We start from the raw sequence: 21245 nt of genomic DNA, 5'->3' as shown, positions 1-21245 counted from the left end.
AGACAGTTATGAGAGTTCTCTAGGGGTCTTCCTAGGCTGAGTTTTAGACCCTTCTGCTTGCCAACACCACAAACACCTCTGCCAACCACTGTGACTAGCAGCAGCTGAGATGTTGTTGGCAGCTTCTCAATTAAATGAAATCTTAAAGCTGTCGTCCCAATGAGGGATGTTTCCTGCCAAGACCTCTCCCATCACTGAGTCCATCACCTTTTCTAATCCCATCCCTCTTGGCATAGAAGGGTTTCCCAAATGTGGCAGTGTTTATATCTAGTATTAAGTCACTTTGATGATTAAGAGCTGCCCTATTAGCACAGAAGTCCCCATATACACAGAGGCACATACCGACTTACAAAGCTAATACATCAACAGTTATACCAGGGGTCAGCAATGTTTTTGGGCAGAATGCCAAAGATGCCCCCAACCTCAATTTCTAAGATGCTGGTGTGCCAGGGACAGACAGCAGGAAAGCCAAGATCCTTGTTGTGGCATCACAGCCCTGGCCCCTTCCCCACCATCTGCCCTGAAGCATGTATGCCAAGCAAAATGGCTGTGTGCGCCATGTTCTGGCACCCATGCCGGGGTTGCCCATGTTATATCATGTACACCATATGCACACGGAGTAAAAGGATATGTTTACACCTCTGCCTTTGCCTATCTGCATGTATTAGGCTTAGATTACTGTAATATTCATACTTCAGTAATTTTGGCAGGTAACATACATGGCCATTTTTTTAGTTTATTGATTTAAGTGTTCACTAACAGGAAATCAAGAAAACATCAGATGCTAATAGTTGTTTACTTAAAATGCAGTGACTCTAGAATCTGAGACTCCCAAGAGATTCATTAATAAAATAATATTTGATAAGTGTATCACTCATGTTGTATTATTTCAGTGCCAAGTACAATGAAGAGTAAGAGAAGGCAGCAGTTGTCTGGCAAAGCAAGATGTTCCATTAGCTGGAGTACCAGACACAGTCATGATTTATGGACTGTATTCCTGGCCCTTCTAGCAACTCACTGAGTTGTCTGAGAGCTAGTCTACTTCGCTTACCTGTGACTCAGTTTCTCCATCTATAAACTGGGTATCATAGTTCATGACCTTGGTGAGGAGCTTGGCTATCCAGAGATGGAAAATACTATTATACAGGTGCTATGAAAAACAACTGTATTAAAAGCAACACACAATCTGTGTGTTCAACATAAGCCTAAATTACAGAAGTCACTAATGGACGAGAATCTGAACTACTCTAAATTTTGGGAAGTACAGAGCCCAGATTTTAGTTTAGTCGCACCTTATTTTCCCCCCTCCCAGTGAATCTGGAATGACTGTGCAAAAGGAGAATTCAAAGATAACAAACAGCAAAGGGGTCTCGCACCCAAGTAAAACACAAGAATTGAGCTAACATGAACTCAGTGGTGCCACAGCCATGCACTGTACCAACCCTAACACTGCAGAGACAACACAACAGAGCTTGAGTCCCATTAAGAAGTCTTAAGTATCACCTCAATACAAACATCTGATAATCATTGCTGTCCTTACTTTTAAATAGCATCCCTTCCTTGCTGCTCTCAATCTCTTTCTTGCTCCTCAGTCAAAAATCTTTTTTTCTCCCACACTCCCTTGATCTTCCTAGACAGGGGTAGACAAAGTTGCCAATTAAGCTGTTCACTTGGATTCAGCAAAATGCTTAAAGTACATGCTTTACTTTTAGGCTTATGACAGAATCCCACTGGATTTGCTGAACATGCCTCAACCTAAGCGCATGCTTACAGAATTGGGGTCAAAATTGGGGAGGCAGCCCATGGCATTTAAAAGTGACCAGAAACACCTTTATCTTGGTGTGTGATAAATCCCAACAAGCCACCTACCCTAAACAGCCTCAGTGCTTCAAGCTGGAAGACTGCAGATATAATTTCTACAGGCTTTATTCAAGGAAGACAAAAGCACATAAGCCATTCAACTTTTTTAAATTAAAGAATAAGCAACTATTGAGCTCCTGATAGTTTGTTAAATGAAGCCTTGGGCTGGGGCAAAATTGAGGAACCCCTGCACTCAGCTAGGTAAATCTCTATAAATAGTTTTCCAGCACCGATATATATTTACCACTATTTTTGTGACTCCAGTCTTCTACAAGCTGTTAATATAATGTCAAGCTATTTTGGCTAGCAGCACCCTCAGCTTCATACTTCCTTGCTTCAGGCATTTTCAGCTGCCAAGGGGATTTTCTCTTCCTTCCTCTCAAACACTCATTAGTCTTCTCCATTATTCTGCCTTGCCCATTTCCTCCATTCATATGATAAAGGGCCATAGTCTTTCTTCACTCAAAACTCCAACCCATGTTTATATGATGCAGTGACCCCAAATATTAGCAACATTAAGTGTATTTTTAAAAGAGATGTCAGTAGGAAGAGGATGCAATGCATGTTGGCAAATTCAAACCTTCTCAGACGTCATCCATTTAGTGTTCCAGCTAATCCCAATAGGAAATCACTACCGTCTCTAAAGAACAGCAAACCAAAAACCTCTTACAATTCATCCCCTAGGACTAGAAGTTCTCATATCTGCATTTATGTTCAGTGTCTCCTTTCAATTCACTAATAAAAGCCAGAGCAATGGGTGAAATCAAAGTGTCCCAGGAGGTTCCATAATATTGAGAAATGATATTTCTTTAGCTGCCTCTATCATCCTTTCAGGCATCACCATGTTGAAACAGCAAGAAAGAGAAGGAGGAAAAAAAACCTCAGGAAAAGCTGGAAGGACAAGGGATAAAAAAAGCAAAGGCAACTGGCATGTCACTGATATGGGTATATAAAGCTCTTGATCATCCTCCTTTGATGAGCAACACGCAGAACAAGTGAGCAAGTGGTGAGGCAGAACAAAAGTGCACTCAGGTTGAGTGGACTTTCATGCTACTGAGGAACTCAACAAAGTGCTTCCCCCTGACATGCAAGTGCTGCATGCAGGCTGCAATGTACAGAAATACCAATGCAATCAAGGTACAGTAGCCCAACATCAGAAGTTCCTTCCCACTCAGGACAGAGAAATAGATGGGTAACCCCCTAAAGCAAGTCAAGATACCTTTCTCCTTATAGGCTCCTACACAGTGGTTCCAAGGGTGGAAACCAACATCCATTCACCTTTGCTCCCCGAGTCACAACAATATTTCATAGCCATTTGTATCTGAACATGGCGATAGTACGCACCATATTATGGTATGGCCACAAAGACCTAGTCCTGTCCACTTAGGTGCCAGGGGCGCTTGGAGATGAGGCAGAGCTAAGTAGCTTATCACCACATAGGAGAAGTTGCAGTGCCATAATCTTGCCGGTATCCGACAGAAACAGATTAAATGGAAAAAAAAAAAAGCGGGGGGGGGGAGTGCTTCAAAAAGGGCTTTAGAACTGGAATTTGGAATAAAAAGTTCCATGGTGAATAGATCAGGCCTATTTATACTGCATGACACAAAATAATATTGTGGAACTAAATATGGATATGACATTGGTTAGTGGTAAAATCCCTTCCCCAATGGCCCACTGCCCACATTATGTTTGTGAGGAGTTTTTGGCACTTTCAACTTGGCTGTTTATTTGACCACTAGCGCTAAAGTCTGCTGCATTGTCCCCCTGTATTTAGATGTTATCTAAATGCTTGTCTGATCCAAGAAACCAAGGACACACAAAATGCATATCCCAGTGAATGCCTATATTGCATTTATACAGGTTTTTTCTCCATGCATTTTAATAGGTCCTTCACCATAGTAACGGTGTATCCAAGTATAATATACATTAAAAAGAAACAAAAAAAAGAAACACCACCCTCTCTACCTGCCACCACTCTGATTTTAGGTTTTAACATCCAATTTTGAGGGAAGGGCTAGGTGGATTAAGGGGTTAGGGCAAAAGATGGCTCACATTTTCAGAGGAAAAAGATGGTTTTGGCTGACATTTAAATGACTATCTTCCTTAAATATGTCTTCATTGCACAAGAAAGTATAGCAGGAGAAAGTCAGCTGTGAATCTAAGGTGCTATAGCTATTCCCGTATAACTCCCCATGTGGGAGCTCTTATTCTAGTGCCTTTCTCTAAATTAATTTATGCTGCTTTGGAAGGGGCTTAAGATAAGTTAGGAGAAAAAAAAATGTTTCTCCGATTCTGGAATAAAAGTGTTCCCCTAAGAATGATGTCAGTATAACTGTCCTGCAGTACCCACAGGAGCATACTCCCATGGGCAAGCTCTTATAGCAAAATCTGATCCTTTCTAAAGCCCATTGTGACAGAAATGAGCCCCCAAAGAAAGAAGGATAAATGTCAAGGCATTTGTATCAAAAGATACAGCCTGCAGAGCCATAATCTGGCCCCAGGTACTTATTCCTGCGCACGGCCAGTCTGGGACACCACCCCACACCCTCATACCAGATCCAGCCCATGGCACCCGCTCTGTGCAATAGGGAACATGAGCCACATGTGGTGCCTGCTGCAGCCAGTATAGCTTTGCATGTGGTGCAGTCCTGGATTGCAAGAACCATATATTTGGACCCCTGTTAGTACATATTTTTAAAAGACCACTTCTCGGGGGGGGGGGGTGAGGAGGGGTTGACTTTTGCTGGTATTTTGCCCATTTAGGCCGTAACAAATCAGTGTTCTTGATTCTCTGCAGCCCTGCACCTTCTGTAAAGATATACAGAATCATGCAAAGTCTGAAAGGCAGGGTCCCAAAATATGAACATAGCTATCTCAGTTTGGGAGAGTTTGTCACCCACTTTGCATAGGGGCAAATAACTGTGCAAGGTATTCTGAATTCAAGCCCAAGAACTGAATGACATGGATATCACACCACAACACATACACAGAGACAGAGCGAAGGAGGAAGAGAGCACAAGAGCCATCCACTGGAGAAGGGGCAAATCGATAAGACAGCTCACCCAGTACTAGCAACTCCACCAACCCCTCATTGTTGCCTTCTACATCGTCTGGGGTGATTATGAGGCAATAATAGAGTCCACTGTCTCCCCACATCAGCTTCCCAATCTGCAAATCTGCATCTGAAAGATAAAAAATATGGAAGACAGGGCCACCACTCAATTCCACTCCAAGAAGCAAAGGGTTGGAAGCGCTGGATCCAGCTTCAGCTCCAGCTTCAAATCTTGACCTCTACTCCCAGCCAGCTGTCACCAGTGGGAAAAGAGTTTTGTTCCCTGGGTAGTTTGTTTATTAAATCCTCAGAGCTGTGTTGAAAGGACAAGCCTCCTGTGGATAAAAGGGACCAATCCTTTTCTCCACTAACTCTGTCAGGTGGATTGAAGCTAGAAAAAAAATAACACAAACTCATCACTCTTAACACTGAGCTCAGTAATCTGTGGAGCCAAATGGAGAACTAGAGAGTAACTTGAGAAAGGGCCCACACAGTGAGCACTAGGGCAAACCTTCTATTTCCAGTCCTTTTGCCTCCCAAAGTGTCAAGGGCCCTGTTTCCAGGTAGCATTCACACCAGCCAAGAACTTTGCCACAACTTTCATTGGAGCACATCAACCTTACACAAAGACTATGTCAGGTAAAACTACCCATTCTCTCCAAAGGCCGAGTATGCTACCTCCACACTGGGCATGTCTACACAAGGCACTACTGCAGTGTGGTTACTGCACACTTATTTAGTACTTGATTATACACAAGTACTAAATAAACGTGCAGTAACAAGTTACTGCACAAGAGCACCAGCAAACTTCTTTAAAGTGACGCCACTGTGCAATAGCCTAATACTGCATGGTGGCGTATTAGCCGCTACTGCAGTCAGTGTCTTGTGTAGACTGAGGGTCAAGGGCCTGGCTTCCCCATCTACTGAGAGTCAAGGGCCTGGTTTTCCCTACTGGCTAGATGACCTGTTATGTTATAAGGGCTGACATATTTAGGATTTCTGGTCTCACAAGACTTCATCTAACAAAAGGATGAGGGAAAGCTCCCTTCTCCCCAAGCAGATTCCACTCAAGTGAAATCTCTTCCTTTCTTCCCTGCAGGAGGAGTGGCTTTGGGTGTATATGGACTTGGTTACAAAAGCCCAGAACTGAATGAACTTGAAATACTGCATTACTACACTCCAGCATTTTTGAAGGGCAGGAAAGGAGACTGCTCGGAGAGTTCATGATGGGGAATGGCCCAAGCTACAGAAGCTAAATTCTCAACCCTCACAGGAAAGTTTGATACTTCCATATCAGGGTTTGGGCCCACTGATGGCAGCAGCATAGAGAAGCTCAGGAGCAAACAAGCAAAGAAGCTGAACACTCCTCTTCACCTAGGAACAAGTAGCCCTTACAGGTCAGGGTCTGGGCCCATCTCTGAGGAAACCTCAGTGAAAAAGGGAGAAAGACTTAACTCCTCCCTCCAGCAGAGTCAACTGTTTGAATCCAAAGGTTTTTGATACAAGAGCTGACATTTAGCACCCTGGCCCAGGAAAAACCATCAACTAAACAATTCCCGTCAGCTTCCAGCATTCATAATTGCCAAGAAACAATTCCAAACAATACCAGAATGGCTAGAGTTACCGTGGACTATGGTGACATCTCTTCCTTTATAGAAGTCCCCTATAGTGACTGCAGACCCTTGCTTGGAGGCCACGACACGGACCGTCCTCCTGCTGTCCACACAGTCCAGATAGGGATCCCACTCCAGGTTCCTCTTGCTTACAGCCTGTAAACCCGAGGTGGCCATACCCAGGGCTTCCCCCATACGATCCTGGCAGAAGGATTTAAACCTCCATTGGACCACAGCTGGCTGGTTGGAAGATGTAGAAAAGTCGCAGCGAAGCAGGGCAGGCTGAAACAGCATGCCCACCTTCTTCTTCTCGGGCACCTTGACGTCCAATCCCCCAGTTGCAGCTACAAAAACAGAAACACAAGAGTCATCCCTCTGAACAGCACAGACAGCATGTTTTAGGATGGTGTCATTCTCACACAGTCACATAGATTTAATGTGATCACCAGATTTCACGTGCTCATGCTATCCCCAAAGGAATGCCAGCATGGGGGTTGGGAGGAGGGAGAGAGAGATTGATCTTTCTATGGAAGCAGGTCACTCAGAGTGAGGCTAGAGAGTCAAACGTGACATTTTTACACTCATGTTTGTACAGCACCTAGCACAACAAAGTCCCAGTACATAACTAGGGTTTCCAGGCAACGCACTAATACAAATAATCAATAATAAGGAAAGAGCTTGGTCAACTATAGTGCTTGTTCACAGAGGAATTCACAAGGTATTTCTAACCATGAATATAGGAACAGTCAAGTGCAAGTGAATATTATGATTGTGGTAAGGACACTAAAAAAGGAAAACAAAAAAGGTGGATAAGGGAAGGTGATACTTGCAAGGAAGGAGCACTTTGTGGATGGGACAGCTTCCACTGTGAGCCAGATTCTGGTCTCACACCAGTACAGAGCCACTGGCTTCAATGGAGTTATTCCACTTAAGCAGTAGCATAACTCATGGCAGAATCAGGCTTTCACACATGCAACTGTTTTTCAGCTGTTTTGAGCTAAGCCTCAATACAGGCAGATCCAGATCACATCACTCCTACCTCAGCTGGAATGTAGTCTGTGCCCCAAGTAAAGTCTGTTAGTATGGGAAGGGCAGAGACATGGCCAAAACTCTCAGACTTTTACATTGCACAGAAACTGATGTCTTTCAGAAGTTTGTGTCCTTTATCTGCCAGCTGACAGAAGAGTTCTGTCCTCTCTTGGCCTCAAACATCAGGGCCAGACACACAGGAGTGAATTGTACGTGGGACTGCTACTGACACTTTCTGACTCTGTAGGTGAAGGTGAATCTGGTTAAAGGTGCCAACCGACAAGGAATGAAGGAGGTGTTCTATTTATCCACAGCATGGGGAGCAGCAGCAGCAGTCCAAACTTCCCACATGCGCCTCATTCCTACAATGCAGGGACCACCTCTAGGAGTTACCTTGTTTCAAAAGGCACTTGCACAGTGCCATTAATAAATGCAGTTCGTTCCAAGGACACGTAAGGTAAATCCCCTGCTCTGGATGGCTTACACAGTAAAGGAGAACACACCCGGAAAAACATTTCAGGAGAAGTGCCAAGGGGATTGATAGTGATGAGGGAGAGTGGGCAGGGATTGCTTGAAGAGATGGGTTGTAGAGAAAGATCATAAAAGACAGCTTAGAAGGTATAAGGAGTGTTCGAGTCATAGTGCTTGGATCAGGAAACAGATAAGGTCAAGAGAGAGTAAGTGTAGGTACAGGGAAGAAAAAACAATGAAGACAAGCACAGGGAGCAGAAGGTTGAGCACAAAGAAATGAGGCTAAGAAGGCAGGAAAAAGGAGATCTTTATCATCCTCAGTTAAAGCAATTTCAGAGACTGGAGAGGGTTGGGAGTTAGCTCCTGGGGGATCAAGGAGACACGTGGAGGAAAGGAAGGGTATGTCTATATAACACAAAGCAGCACCACATAGAGACACCCAAGCTAGCTCACTCAGTTAGCTTGGGCATCAGAAACAGTTAGCTGCAGCAGCATAACTAGGGTAAGGCAACTAGGGGCAGCAGCTAGTGCCACAGCCATACAATCACACTGGCAGCAACCAGAAGTCACCACCACCTCAGTTCATCACACCTGCCTGGGCAGCTGGCTGCCTTGCTATGCCCCTGGTTAATTACATTCCCATCAGGTCTAATTAGCCTGGGAAAAGCACTGCACTTAATACACCTATATTGCTTCCAGTACCTGGGCTTGAGCATTCAGTGTTAGCCTGTGCCATATAGATACTTCAGAACAGTGATTTTCAACCAGTGGTCCATGGACCCCTGAAAGTCCACAGACTATGTCTAAGGGGTCCACAAAAGATTACTATAATCAATCAAAAGTATCTGAATACCCACACTTATCATTCAAATGGGTCTGCACCTCCATTTGAAATTGCCAAGGGGGTCCATACCTCTGTTCAAAATTTATTAGGGGGTCCTCAGATGAAAAAAGGTTGAAAACCAGTACTGTAGAAATGAAGTCATCAAAAGTAAACCACACACACTGAGACCTGGACAATAAAAGGCTACAGCAGTAAATAAAGGAAGAAACCTCCTTTCATTGCAGTGTCCTTAAGTTGGGTAAAGCTAGCTGGTATTTGATACGAGAGGGCAAAGGAGAAGAGATGGTCAGGAATAAGGCTGGGAGTGAAGGGATAGGTTTAGAAGCAAACATCAGAAATCTCAACATCAGGAGCAGCAGTAGAGCAGTGGTGACCCAGTCGTTTCTATTCCCAGGGTACAGAAAAAAAGCTTGAGAACATAAAATTAAGCACCCCTTACAGGGTCAGGTACAGACATGAGAACAACCAATATATATAATTTTTTTAAAGTTTCATTCTGAAGATGTTATCGAGATCCAGCATGCAGAATTTATTTAGTTTACTGATCTCTGCAGACTGACACCAGTGAAGCCAATTAATGCCATTTTTGGAGAAATATAGGCACAGTAGAGTAGGCTGTTCAGTCCTATTTTACATTCCACAGAAACAGATGCCTTTCAGAAGTCCCACCACCACACATACGACATGCTGAACAGTTGTATGGTGTTGGTAACAGATACTGGGCAGCTGAGGCTGAAGATCATGCCTTTATATATTACCTCATTTCTGAGTAGGGGAAGAACCCAAAACCCATGATCAAGGACTTCCACAGCCCATTGGCAATGCCTGGCACCACCCCACTGCTCTGTAGAGGAACTGCATGCTAGCTACACCCAATACCAAAGCGTGAAATTAGCTGATCTGGTGACTTAATGTTGCTTTACCAAAACAGATAAAACAATGACTCTGCAGACATGGTGAACAGTTAAATCTTTCCCTTATGGTGAACTTAAGTACTATGCTTAGTAAACAAAGTTGCTTTCAGCTAACTTCTTTTCCCTGCACAGCCCCATCTCCTGTTAAATGAGATTAATGAGTCGGACAGGCCAGGGACCACTTTAATAAATGATTAGCAAAGCTTCAGCAAATTTTTATCTGACTAACCACTTACCCTCCCATCTCAGTGCCCACTCAGAAAAAGCAAACTTGTGAGAAGCTTGTGAGAAAATACGGGAGTTCTGTTTCCACCGGAAAGTGTATGGGAGGCGTATGGTAAGCAATCTGGCATCTTCCACACAACATCCAATTGCTTTTCTGACATACGCCTTTACACTCAGTATCTAAAGACTACACACAGAAAGCACAGTGTAGTCTCTGCATTGGAAAGGTCTACTGAAGCCTAAATCTCTACACACACACACACACCCCCGAGAAATTAATTAAACGCCTGTTATTGCTTCTGCCAAAAAATTACACTCTATTGATTCAATATATTACAGCAGTATCCATCAGAAAGCCCAACAAGATGCTAGAGATTAAAACAAGCTGGTCCAAACGGTATAAGGGTCAGCGTAGCCGCATTTCAATTACCACTGCCCATTTAGCTCTCCTTAACTCCAAAAGCACACTGCTGAACTTGGAATAATTCATAAAGGAATAGCTGGGTAAAACACCCTCATGTGACTAATAAGACAGAGTTCAGAAACCTAGGCTGCTTAGAGTAAAAAGCAGTATGTGAAAAAGATATTAACAAAGTGATTAAAGCTTAGTCATCACAGACCTGTTGAGCTCCCATCTAACTTAGTACAACTAGCACTAACGGTTGACTACAGTGAATAAACAGAAAGAATAAACTTGATTCTTCACCCAGACAAATTCTCAAAAATATAAATGTCCCATTCTCTTCTTTTTCTACTGCAGCCAATTCTTGTGATTTTACTGAGTCTCACAGTCATTAACTTTTATTAAAATGCCCAGCTTCTAGCCAGGGGTGGGGAGAATACTGCCCCTGGGGTCCAGCTGGCCAAGGGGTTCTATTTGGCCCGTGACAGGTCCCTCATCTCTGCCCAGCCAGGGCACAGGGGGTAGCCCAGGCCATGTTACATGCAGCTGTTCCCACTACTCCCAGGCACACAGCAGGGTGAGGACAGTGCAGTGGCCAGACTCAGGTTCCCAGCAGCCCCACAACAGTGGCTCTTTCTGGCTGCCACTGCCTGTTGCTGCTGCCACCAGTCCTGGCCCTGCTGCCTGGGTAGCCTGGCCCATCTCCCTTTCATCCACTGCTGAGTGGGCGGGTGACTGGGATCTTCATGGAGACTGGCCTGGGACCCCCACAGGCAGGCCATGCTCAGCTGGACTGATGGGAAGAGGCCATGGGGAGACTGGAAGCAACTTCTGGGAGTAGGGCAGGCAGGCTGGGACAGCGACAGTGAGGGGCCAGGACCTGGGACAGATTGTGATCTGCTCTCCACATGTCCCTGCCTGCAGAACCAGCACCTGTTAAAGGAACAAGTATGGAGCAGATCACAGTTCTGCCCTGGGCCTGGGCCTGGGTCCTGGCCCCACACTGTCACTGCCCTGCAATCCTGGCCACAGCCTCTACCCTGCCTGCCTCTCTCTCTCCCAGATGTCCCTCCCCATCTGCCACAGTCCCATCCCATCCACCCAGCTGAACACACCATGCCCACAGGGGTCATGGGCCGGTCTCTATGGAGACCCCATCTGCCCTCTCCATCTGGTGCCCCTGGCAGTGGGTGCAGGGCAGATGGGCCCAGGGGCTGGATAGGATCAATTGCCCCCCACCTTTCTGCACCAGGTTACGTCAGCACCCCACACCCCACCTCCAGCCTGCAACAACTTACCAAAACTCCTTAAGTGGCCCTACAGCCCAAATAATTGCCCACCCCTGTCCAAGAGTGATGATTTGAGAATCTCAGCTTTCATTCTTAAAAAAAAAAAAAAGTTTCTACCTTTATGGTACTGAAATAAAAGCTTGAAAACACAAATCAAACAGTGATTTTCAACCAAAACAGCACAGCACATTGGGGTGCCTCAAGATACTTTCAGGATTGCCACACAATGTTAGGTGTGCAAAACATATATACATGATAAACCCCAAGATTTCAAATCATAAGCAGTACTCATTTTCTGAGGAATGCCTTGAGTCTATCCAGAGCTGCCTCAAGTCTTAAAAATAGGTTGAGAATCACTGCCCTGAAGGTTCAGGCATAGACACACACACATATATATTTTTTTAAAGTTTTGCTTTAATTTAAGTGCAAGAGTGATGCTGTAACCATGATGATCCAGAAGTTATGCAAAAGGCAAATATTTCTGTTCCAACTACATAGTTGGGTCAATAAAAGAGATCACCCTAAAAAATCATTTTCTCTCACACATTATATTTAAGCCACTAAAAGGTTGTGCCAGTAGAAATATCTTCTGGAAAACCCCAGTAAGGGACTCATAGCTTATACTGGCAACAGGATGCTTGCACTGACAGCTTCACTTGACTCCCCAAGCAGAAGGAGTCATACTGATGAAGGGGTGTTGTCATCAGGGTGTTGCCTGCCTTGAAATTGTTGCTAGTACATCTAGGACACTTACAGGTGCAATTTAAAAAGAAACATATTCCTTGCCAAGAAAACACTTAAACATAGACCAAGCCTAAATCAGAAAACTGGCATCTGATCTTTGGAAGGTAGGGGACATGGTGAAGACAAATATAGAGGTAAGCAGGTATGCTCAGACATAAGTATTTTAAGGCGGAAAGCATTAAAGAGGCTTTCATCTTTTGGTTGAAAGTTTGAATGTAGTTCATCTTTTGGTTGTTAATTTAAATCCAGTCCAGCTATGTCACTATTCAAAGTCACCACTGATTCACTCAATATATTACAGCAGTGGCCTATGTCAAGTGAATTGGAGTCTCGGCCTAGTTTTCAGTAGATTAGTATTCTTATCTGCTTTGGCTAGCTGACAAGGTTGACAACTACTGCTCAAGACTACAATCTGAATAGAGCAGACAGACCAAACAATGCTTTCAACCTTGGTGCTAACCCTCCAAGCCAGGTTTGAGGCACATCACGTTGCCGACACTGCCCCAATGAACTACTGTCATCCCTGTTCTCGGGTAAAACAAAGAACCACAGTCAAACCACCATCAAACTCAGGAGGAAAAGAAGTGAAGTGCAGAGAAGGAAACAGACAAGGTTATTTGGGTAAGTGTGATATCTTAGTATACCAACTGAATAGTTGGAAAAAATTGTTCTTTACAAGTTTTCAGGCACAAGCACCCTTCTTCAGGCACAGGGAGAAGACACATGCTTCTCCATATGCCTTCAAAAGGACAGGGGAACCCCAGTAAGAAAACAGCCTGCATAAAGAGTTTAATCTGGATTCTTCAGCCTAACTAATGACGTTAGACACTGGCCTCTCTCCTAATCTGCACCATTCACCTTGACAGGGTTCCAGAGACTCCATGCTCCCAAGCTCACTGGATAGGTGAACTCCACAGCCACAAGCCGCCCACGGTCAGGAATATCCTCCACAAGGGTCAAGAATATTTTCCATTCCCCTAGACATTAGCCTCTTATCTGTAACTTCTCCCACCTTATTCTCAGCTCATGTGACATTCCCTCCTGCCACCTTCATGTTGTTGCTCCTACATTACATCCCCCAAACTCCTTCCTGTATTTTCAGGTGAAATTATTAATAGAGCTCTAGTTACTAAATCAAATTCACTCTCCCCCTGCCCCCCCCCAGCTAAATAAAAGTCATTCCCAGCTGCTAGTTTGTTGTCTGGCAGCTTCTGTAATATAGCCTCCACCATCCCAGAAACCACTTTCAGACAAGCTACCCTATGGTAGCCCCACCACAAGCGCAGGCTGAAATGGACCAGAAGATTAAACTTCTCTATCCTTATCTACAAAGGACATTCTACCTGAGCTCTTGAAGGCACTAGTCCTGCCCCCAGGGCTAGCACCACTCAAGGGCTGGGAATGACATATAAACTGTGCACAGCTCAGTATGTCAGCTACACCCAGCTAAAGTGGGAGACGATGAAGTTGGCAGCAGGGCTGCTTTAACTGAAGGCAGTTCGGACAGTCTCCCCAGAGACCATTCCACTGGCCATGGGCCAGCAGTGCACACTTCACTCCAGATCTGCCTTGCTGGCTCTGTGTTTTCCCTCAAACAGCTTGCAAAGTGGGAGCTGACAACGCAGGTAGGGGAGAGCCCACTACTAGCTTTACCAATAGGTGCCAGCTTTTTCCCCAGGCATGCTACAAATTAGCCCCACACCTTCACTGAGTACCAACCCCATCCTTGCCATCACCCAATCTGCTACCCAGCTGTCCATTCCCTGCCCTGCGCTCCCTGCCCAAGCCCCTGCTCTTTCTGCCCCATGCTCCCTGCCCGACCTGATACTCTGCTTTTTACACCCTGTGCTGCCTGTCCCTTCCCTAGTCTGCCATGTGCCACTTGTGTGTGGCATACATGCTGCAGGTTGACCACCCCTGCTTTATACCATCCACTGATGCCTCCCCATTGGAGGACTTCTCCTCTCCCCTTCAGCACTGCAGTCACAGTTTGTGGCCCCCTGGCAGTGCAAAGTGACATTAGAAGAGGTTGAAGACCAAGTCTTTACACATGGCCTCATCCTTAAGTGTGGGCCCGCCAGGACTGGGCTGGGTCAGTGTGAGGGAATGTTGCTCTTGCTGCTGCCAGAGTTCTGCATGTTCTAGGGATAAACGAAGGATTTCAGTCTCCAAAGTTGTACCTTTTATGAGCACTAAATCCACTTGGTATAATAATTAGGAAGGGAAAAAAAAGGAGCACATATGAATAAAAGACTCACCCTCCCTAACCCACCAACACCCAGAAGGTTTATGCAGTTTGTTAGTGGACTCAGAGAGGTTCAACAAATTATATACCCTCTCTTCCCAAAATGTGGGCTGAATATCCTCCCATGCAACACCACTCCCTTCAGGAAAAAAACGGAAGGACATACTGCCCTTTATCCTTTCTAATAAAACGGCAGCCGTCAGGCATCTGGGAAGTAGAAAAAGAAACAACCAAGCCCACTGGAACTGACACAGGATTTTTTGAAATTGCAGTAAGAAGTCACAATGCACAAAACCAAACAAAAGATAAATGCAGGAGCTAAAAATTAAAGACAAACAAAGGACAGAGAGGAATTAGCTGCTGGAAGGAAGAGCGCTGGGAGTGCTGAGCTGAAATTTCTCAGCCCACCTAAACAAGGAAGGCGGGGAGAGAAGGGGGCGAGAATCTCTCTCCTTTGCTCTCTTTTGTCTCTGCTTTTCCTGTGTCTCATTCTTTCCTTTCACCCTTCTCTCTCCATCTCCCAACCCCCAGCCCTCTTTTCTAGAGGAAGGAATGTGCTGATCTGGCTGGCTTGGAATTCCTTACCTTGATACAGACCTTTCATCCCTCTGACCACTGAGGAGAATGAAAGCCCAAGCCTATGTTTTGTTAGTCAGTGTGTGCTTCTCTCACACATCCACACCTTTGCTATCTCTTGGCTGTGAAGACAGCACTGGGAGAACAGCAGATTGAGGGCAGGAGGGAAGAAAGCTAAAGGCAAACTCTGCAGAGTGCAGCACACCAACAAAGGATGCCTTGACTCCATCAGCATACTCGGCAGCTGCTAACCTGTTGCCTGCTTTAAGATCTTTGCCTATTGGCAGTCAGCACCACTCTGTGACACAGTCACATCCTGGGGGGGGGCGGGGAAATCAAGCACTAGGTGAGCTGGACAGACCCTCTGATTGCAGTAGGACCTTTTGTTCCACACACGTGGCACAAGTTCAAAATGCAGCCAGTCCCCTTAATTATGGGCTACTTTAACAAGGGGAACTTTGTCAATAATCCAGTCTTTTAGCTCATTTGGGAACGTTCTGATCTCTGGCTCTGTGAGAAGGAAATTATATGGATGAAGCTTACAGTAGTAAATGAGATTCCCTGATCTGGGAGTCCTTTGGAAAGGGGAAAAAAAAAACAAAAAACTTAGAAGCTCCTTGGAGCTGGCCAGTAAAACATGCCTAGACTGCGGGGGGAGGGGGCAGTGGTCTTTGAAGAGTGTGGAAAGATACTGTCCTGATGTTAAGTAGCAGGCTGGGACCAAGTTAGAAGGAGGGAGTAAGAAGGAAAGTTTACAGTAAGCCCGTGAGCTGACTCCAACTTACTGGTAGCTCTGGGTGTGCTGTAGCTCTTTCCTCACTTACTGAAATAGTATAATTATGCAAGCAGCAAGAGGGAGGAAAGCGGCTCGGAAGCTGCTTAAACCCCAAATGTGGCAGTGAAGCCCTGGCAAGTAGCTATAGGCAGGCACCAGCACTGAAGATGACTCAGAATGAAAAAACAAGGACGGGGTGGGTGGGAGAGAGGTGCTATCAGTAGAAAATGAATTTGCTGTTCTGAATCCTGAATCTCGGGAAGAGGATGGGGGGCAGGAGAAGGGGGACTTAGGAAGTCTGAGGGCTTCTTGTTGGTGGGAAACCCACCTACATCCCACTTAGAAGCATTTTAAATGTCCAAAATGTAACACCTCTCCCTCTTCCCCCACTAGTTTTCTTTCACTGCCATTAGACTCCCTGATGGCTGCAGCCTTTCCTGACACTCTTGCACTAGCTGCCAGGGAGGCAGCATCTCCACCCTGTCACGCCAAGGGGCTGCTGTCCCACCATTTCTGGTTGTGGGACCACTCCATTGCTCTGAGTGGGATGCTTCTCTTCGCTCTTCCTTCCCTAATTTATCTCTGTCCCTAACCCCATTTTCAGACCACTGTCTACCTACACCCTTACCTTTTCCCCTTTGACCTCCCTCTTCTCCATTTTCTCATCGCATTTCTCTAGGGTTCTGTTACTCACTGGCTTTCCATGGGCTTGCCTGTGCCATTCAGGTGCAAGGAAGGTCACACTGCCCCAAGTAAGGTTGGAGGGGATTGTGTAATGACAGTCCCTCCCCAAGGCTCAGCAGGACCAGGCAGGCTGCACCATCTGTATAAAAGGTATAGGGAAGCCCTCTCTGCAAGTCAAGGCAGAGGCCAGGTGTGGCCTGGGCTCCTTCACACCTCTTGTGTGTGGACTAGTAAGCGCCCAGGAGAGCTGGGAGAGTTCCTTCAATTGTTCCTGGCCTTGGCATGGGACCATAAGATGGAGAGCCAAGGCTCCTTGCAACCTCGCTCCGGCACAGCAGCCAAGGACAATCTGGCCCTCTGGGTTCACATTATCTCCCCCACCACTACTTAGTTCTTCCGTCCTGTCCTCCGGCAACACCACCTTTTCAAGCCCTGATCCAGTAAACATCAGTGTCCTCCTGAGTGGCACCTGCCTCAGCCCCTCAGGAAAAAGATGCCCGAGTATCACAGGTCCCACACATACGTTGGGTCCAGAGTTACATATCCATTTATAGAAAAATATATCAATTTGATGCTTCCTGGTAGGGAGTAGCCTCCCAACTCCAAAATCCTCTCAGAGCAAAGTGAGGTGGGGACAATGCCCTGCAGGAGCAGGCAAAGAGCAATGCCACCCTGACCTTGGAGGAAAGTAATGCCATTCTGCCCCAAGGGAAGCAAGGAGGGAGTGATGGGTCCTCATGGGGAGTAAGGGGGAAGCAGCCTATACCACCCCCACCCTGGTCAGCAGGGACAGATCCCCAGGCAGCACGCAGGTAGACACAAAGCTACTCTCCCAGCCCCATAGGGCACACACTATTGCCACATGAGGACTGCAGCTCAACCCTTACACACAAAGTCTCTGCAAACTCTTCTAGGGCAACAGCTGGGGGCAAACCTAAGAGCAGGAGCCATCACCTCTCAACTTCCACTGGACCCCTTCACCTCTTTAGTCCTCCTCCCCTAGCCCCTCCCAGCCTTCCCCAACCCCTGGCTTTTCTGCCAAAAACCAGAGCCACCCCTAAAGGATCAGGGGGTGGGAGGGAGCACTCCTCCCAAGCTGCCTTCTCTAGAGAAGGGAGGCGATCGCAGGGGCTCCCTTCACTTTGGACCATCTTCCCCATGCAGCACTGTGGCCAGAGGGGTGCAGCAGGCAAGTGCCTTCCTGGGGTGGGGGTGGCATGAATGCCCCCTGACAGCAGGCTCCCTCCCTTTGCCTTCCTCCTGCCAACCTAAGGCCAAGGCAGGTGCCTGCTGGGAGGTACGGATGCCCCCTGACACCAGGCTGCCTCCTCCCTCCAGGCCAGGGTGCCCGGGAGCCAGCCCCTGGGGGCACTGCTGCAGCAGAGGCGGGCACAGCCCCCTTACCTGCGAGCCCCAGGAAAAGCAGCCAGGCTAGCAGGGACCCATCCATCTTCCTGCGCTTTCCATACAGGAGGCGGCAGGCAGCCCCTTCCCGGCCGGGCAGCGCACAACACACAACCCGCGCCCGACAGCAGCCAGCGCCGCAGACTTCTCAATGGGCGCTCCCGGGGGAGGGGCGGGGCGCCATGGCCCCGCCCCCGGCTCCGCGCATCACGTGGCTGCCCCGGGGGGGCTGGACCCCGCGTCTGTGCGCCCCCGCGGTTGGGGGAGTTGCTGCGCTCCTCTGGGGTGTTGCACGGCACCCCTCTTCTCCATCGCAAGGACCAACGGGCTCAGGGTGCAGCAAGGGAAGCTGAGGTCGGATGTGAGGGGGGGGAACTCTGTAGGAGGGTAGGGCTGCGTGGTTGGGGTGCTCTAGTTGGGGCTGGTCCTGCTTTGAGCAGGGGGTGACTAGGTGATCTCCTGAGGTCCTCATGGTCTGTGATTGTAAGACTGGAGTGCAGGGGCTTTGCCATAGCCCAGCACGGCTACAACCCATGCCCCCGAAACATGGAAGATAGTGAATTTTGCGGTTTGAGATGGAGCCTACGCAACATAAAAAAGAAAGAAGCCAAACTCAACAGAGACATATATTTCCTATGCCTATGCAAAAAACACAACTTCATTCCCAGAGGGCTAAACATCTACAATCTGTTGGTCTAATAAAAGCTATCAAATTTACCCAAAGAGCTTTGTCTGCCTACTGTCCTTAGACCAACACAGCTACAACCTATCCCCAGGAATTTGCCCACACACGAGCAGGCTGTGCACCCATCCAGCAACTTAGAACAAGTGCCTACCCAGCATGTCCAACAGCTCCCCCAGCTATGGTGATGGGGCACGAGGGGATGCAGTACACCCCCATTTGCTAAGCTTGCAGCCTTGAGAACTCTGGCCAGGGAAAGCAGACAGCCTGTTGTGTCTCGAGCCCCCAGAGGCTGCCCACGCCAGATGTGTTTCTCTCAGGAGAACTATTTTAGTTAGTCTAATAAAAGATACCAGATTCACACAAAGAACCTTGTCTGCCTATGTCCTTAGGCCAACAAGGCTACAACCTACACCCTTTTCTCTCAGGATGTGCTCGAAGGTCAGCCTGGACTTCTGAATTTGCCAATCTGGGTTGTGGCAGTGGATTGCTTTAATTGTACATGGCTTAGAGGGCTTCTGGCTGTCACTGGATGGCATCTGAGCGGTGGGAGGCAGGATTTGCATGGCAGCATGGTGTAGGAAAATGGCATCTGAGAGGAATAATGAACTGGTGTGCAAGCGAAAGTTACCCAATGGGCTACTGACCCTGACGAGGAAGAGGGCTCTGAAATCAAAGAGCTCTGGAGGAAAAAATGGTCTGCCATTCACTCACCCAGTACCTAAGAGCATGAAATATTCTGTGAGAATGTGACTATGCACGTTTTTTAAGACTATATTTCGTACTCCAGGTCAAATCAGCTAAGTCAGGTTAAAATTGTATCAGTTGAGCAGAACTCAGGCATTCCAAAAACCATATTGATTGAGCAGACAGAACTCAGTTGTTCTAAACACTATGTATGGCACTACAACCAGCGAGCATCCTCCATCCCAGGATCTCACCCTAAGACTCAGATACTCTCAGATCCATTGGCAGGCATCCTACATGTAGGCCCAAGCCCAGAGGTTTTAGGATTTGGATGCCCTCACTAGCCCCCAAGAGGTCAAGACACTTGATCTGGGAGACTATGCACATGCTTCAAATTAAGCACTGGTTAAATGCTTTGCTGGAACAGGACCAGAACAGTCAACCTTCCAGGATGCAGCCTACTGTTCCAGCAAGGTGAGCACAGTTTCACTTAACACTGTTCCAATTTCACTTAACACTGTTTTCCTCCATAACCACAAAACCTTTTTTTAATTCTGTAGGTGCTGATAAATCTCATGGGAGAGGGAGTAGCTTGCAGTTTTGCCCATCTTAGATTAGCCAAAGAAAATACATTTGTCCAATTTCCTTATGCAACATCAAGCCTAAATTCACAGCAGCCCTAGAGTGTGTTGTAGACAGAGGGCAAAGCAATTCCTATCCTTAAGACAGTTAAAAGAATTTCCACTCTAACTTCCCAATTACATAAAAGTCCTGGTACCTTTGTTTTTGCCACTGAAATGTTCTGTGCTGGGTCCCAGCAAGAAAACATTTTTTTAAAGTTTTTTTAAGTGTGAACAAAAACAATTTCATCATCCTGAGTAAGAAAAAACAGAACATTTCTGCCATGATGAAAGCTGTCATAATATCTTTAGACAAAATTCACTTCCTCATTTAAGGTAAAATTAGATTGAAAGACAAACCCTTGGTGGCAAGAGTGCCTTTTTTCCAGTCCATTTAGGAGCTGTACAAATTATAAAGGCTTAAAAAGCATATTTTTGTTAGATAATTTTTTTATACCATCACCCTCACAATGTTCCCTTGACGTGACACAGATTTTTATTAATGGTTGAGATGGTCTCTAAAATCCCCTTTAAAGACTGCAGCCCCCTTGTGCAAGGCTCTATACCACTGTAACAAAACAGTCCCTGTCCCGTAGACTATATACTTCCATGAAGGGTTGTAGAGAATTTCTTATTCACTGTTGAGTCTTTCCATTGTCACTGTGACACATAAGGAAGGAAGGTTGAAACAGAATCTATCATTTAGGGCCATGAGCCCAGCTGCTGAAATTGGGGTAGTTCCAGCAAAGTCAATGAAGCTACGATGATTTACCTCAGCAGATACAATATGATCTCTGAGGTTCTGTGCAGAATGGGTCAGAGCTCCAAGAAAATGAACAAGAACAGAGTTCACTGTCCATACAGTTCTCTCCTGACAATCCCACTCACTAGCTGGCAGGAGAGATCTTGGTGCTATTGGACTCCAGGCCACGGCTCTCATTAACTTGACAGGCTTAAGTTCCTCCCCTCATCTATAACCTCCTGGAACAAGGCTGCTGTTGATGTTGTCCTAGATGACAGACACTAGATTGGTAAAACCCCTTATGTGTCACTACTGTTCGCCACGCCTAGATATTTTTCCTCCACTAGCGTACACAAGTAAGTTTGGCTCATGCCAGTTTTGCTAAA

At 46.4% G+C, this 21245-nt stretch overlaps 1 protein-coding gene across 2 annotated transcripts in view; it reads right to left on the bottom strand.

Annotated features, from left to right (window-relative positions):
• The window catches only part of ILDR2 (immunoglobulin like domain containing receptor 2), a 48045-nt gene extending 29759 nt beyond the window's left edge, over nucleotides 1-18286 (bottom strand). For both annotated transcript variants that reach the window (XM_090059186.1, XM_090059194.1), the window contains exons 1-3: nucleotides 18129-18286; nucleotides 6537-6869; nucleotides 4923-5042 (exon numbers count right to left, since the gene is read on the bottom strand). In XM_090059186.1, coding sequence (XP_089915312.1) covers nucleotides 4923-5042; nucleotides 6537-6869; nucleotides 18129-18174 — 499 coding nt within the window. In that variant the 5' untranslated portion in view covers nucleotides 18175-18286. The remainder of the gene's footprint in view (nucleotides 1-4922; nucleotides 5043-6536; nucleotides 6870-18128) is intronic.
• Between the last annotated feature and the right edge of the window lie 2959 nt (nucleotides 18287-21245).

This window comes from Crocodylus siamensis, chromosome 1 (genome assembly GCF_052110815.1).
Source record: "Crocodylus siamensis isolate JL-2025a chromosome 1, ASM5211081v1, whole genome shotgun sequence".
Taxonomy (NCBI): Eukaryota; Metazoa; Chordata; order Crocodylia; family Crocodylidae; genus Crocodylus; species Crocodylus siamensis.
The sequence above is the reverse complement of the archived record's forward strand: the minus strand, read 5'-3'. Positions and strand labels throughout refer to the sequence as shown.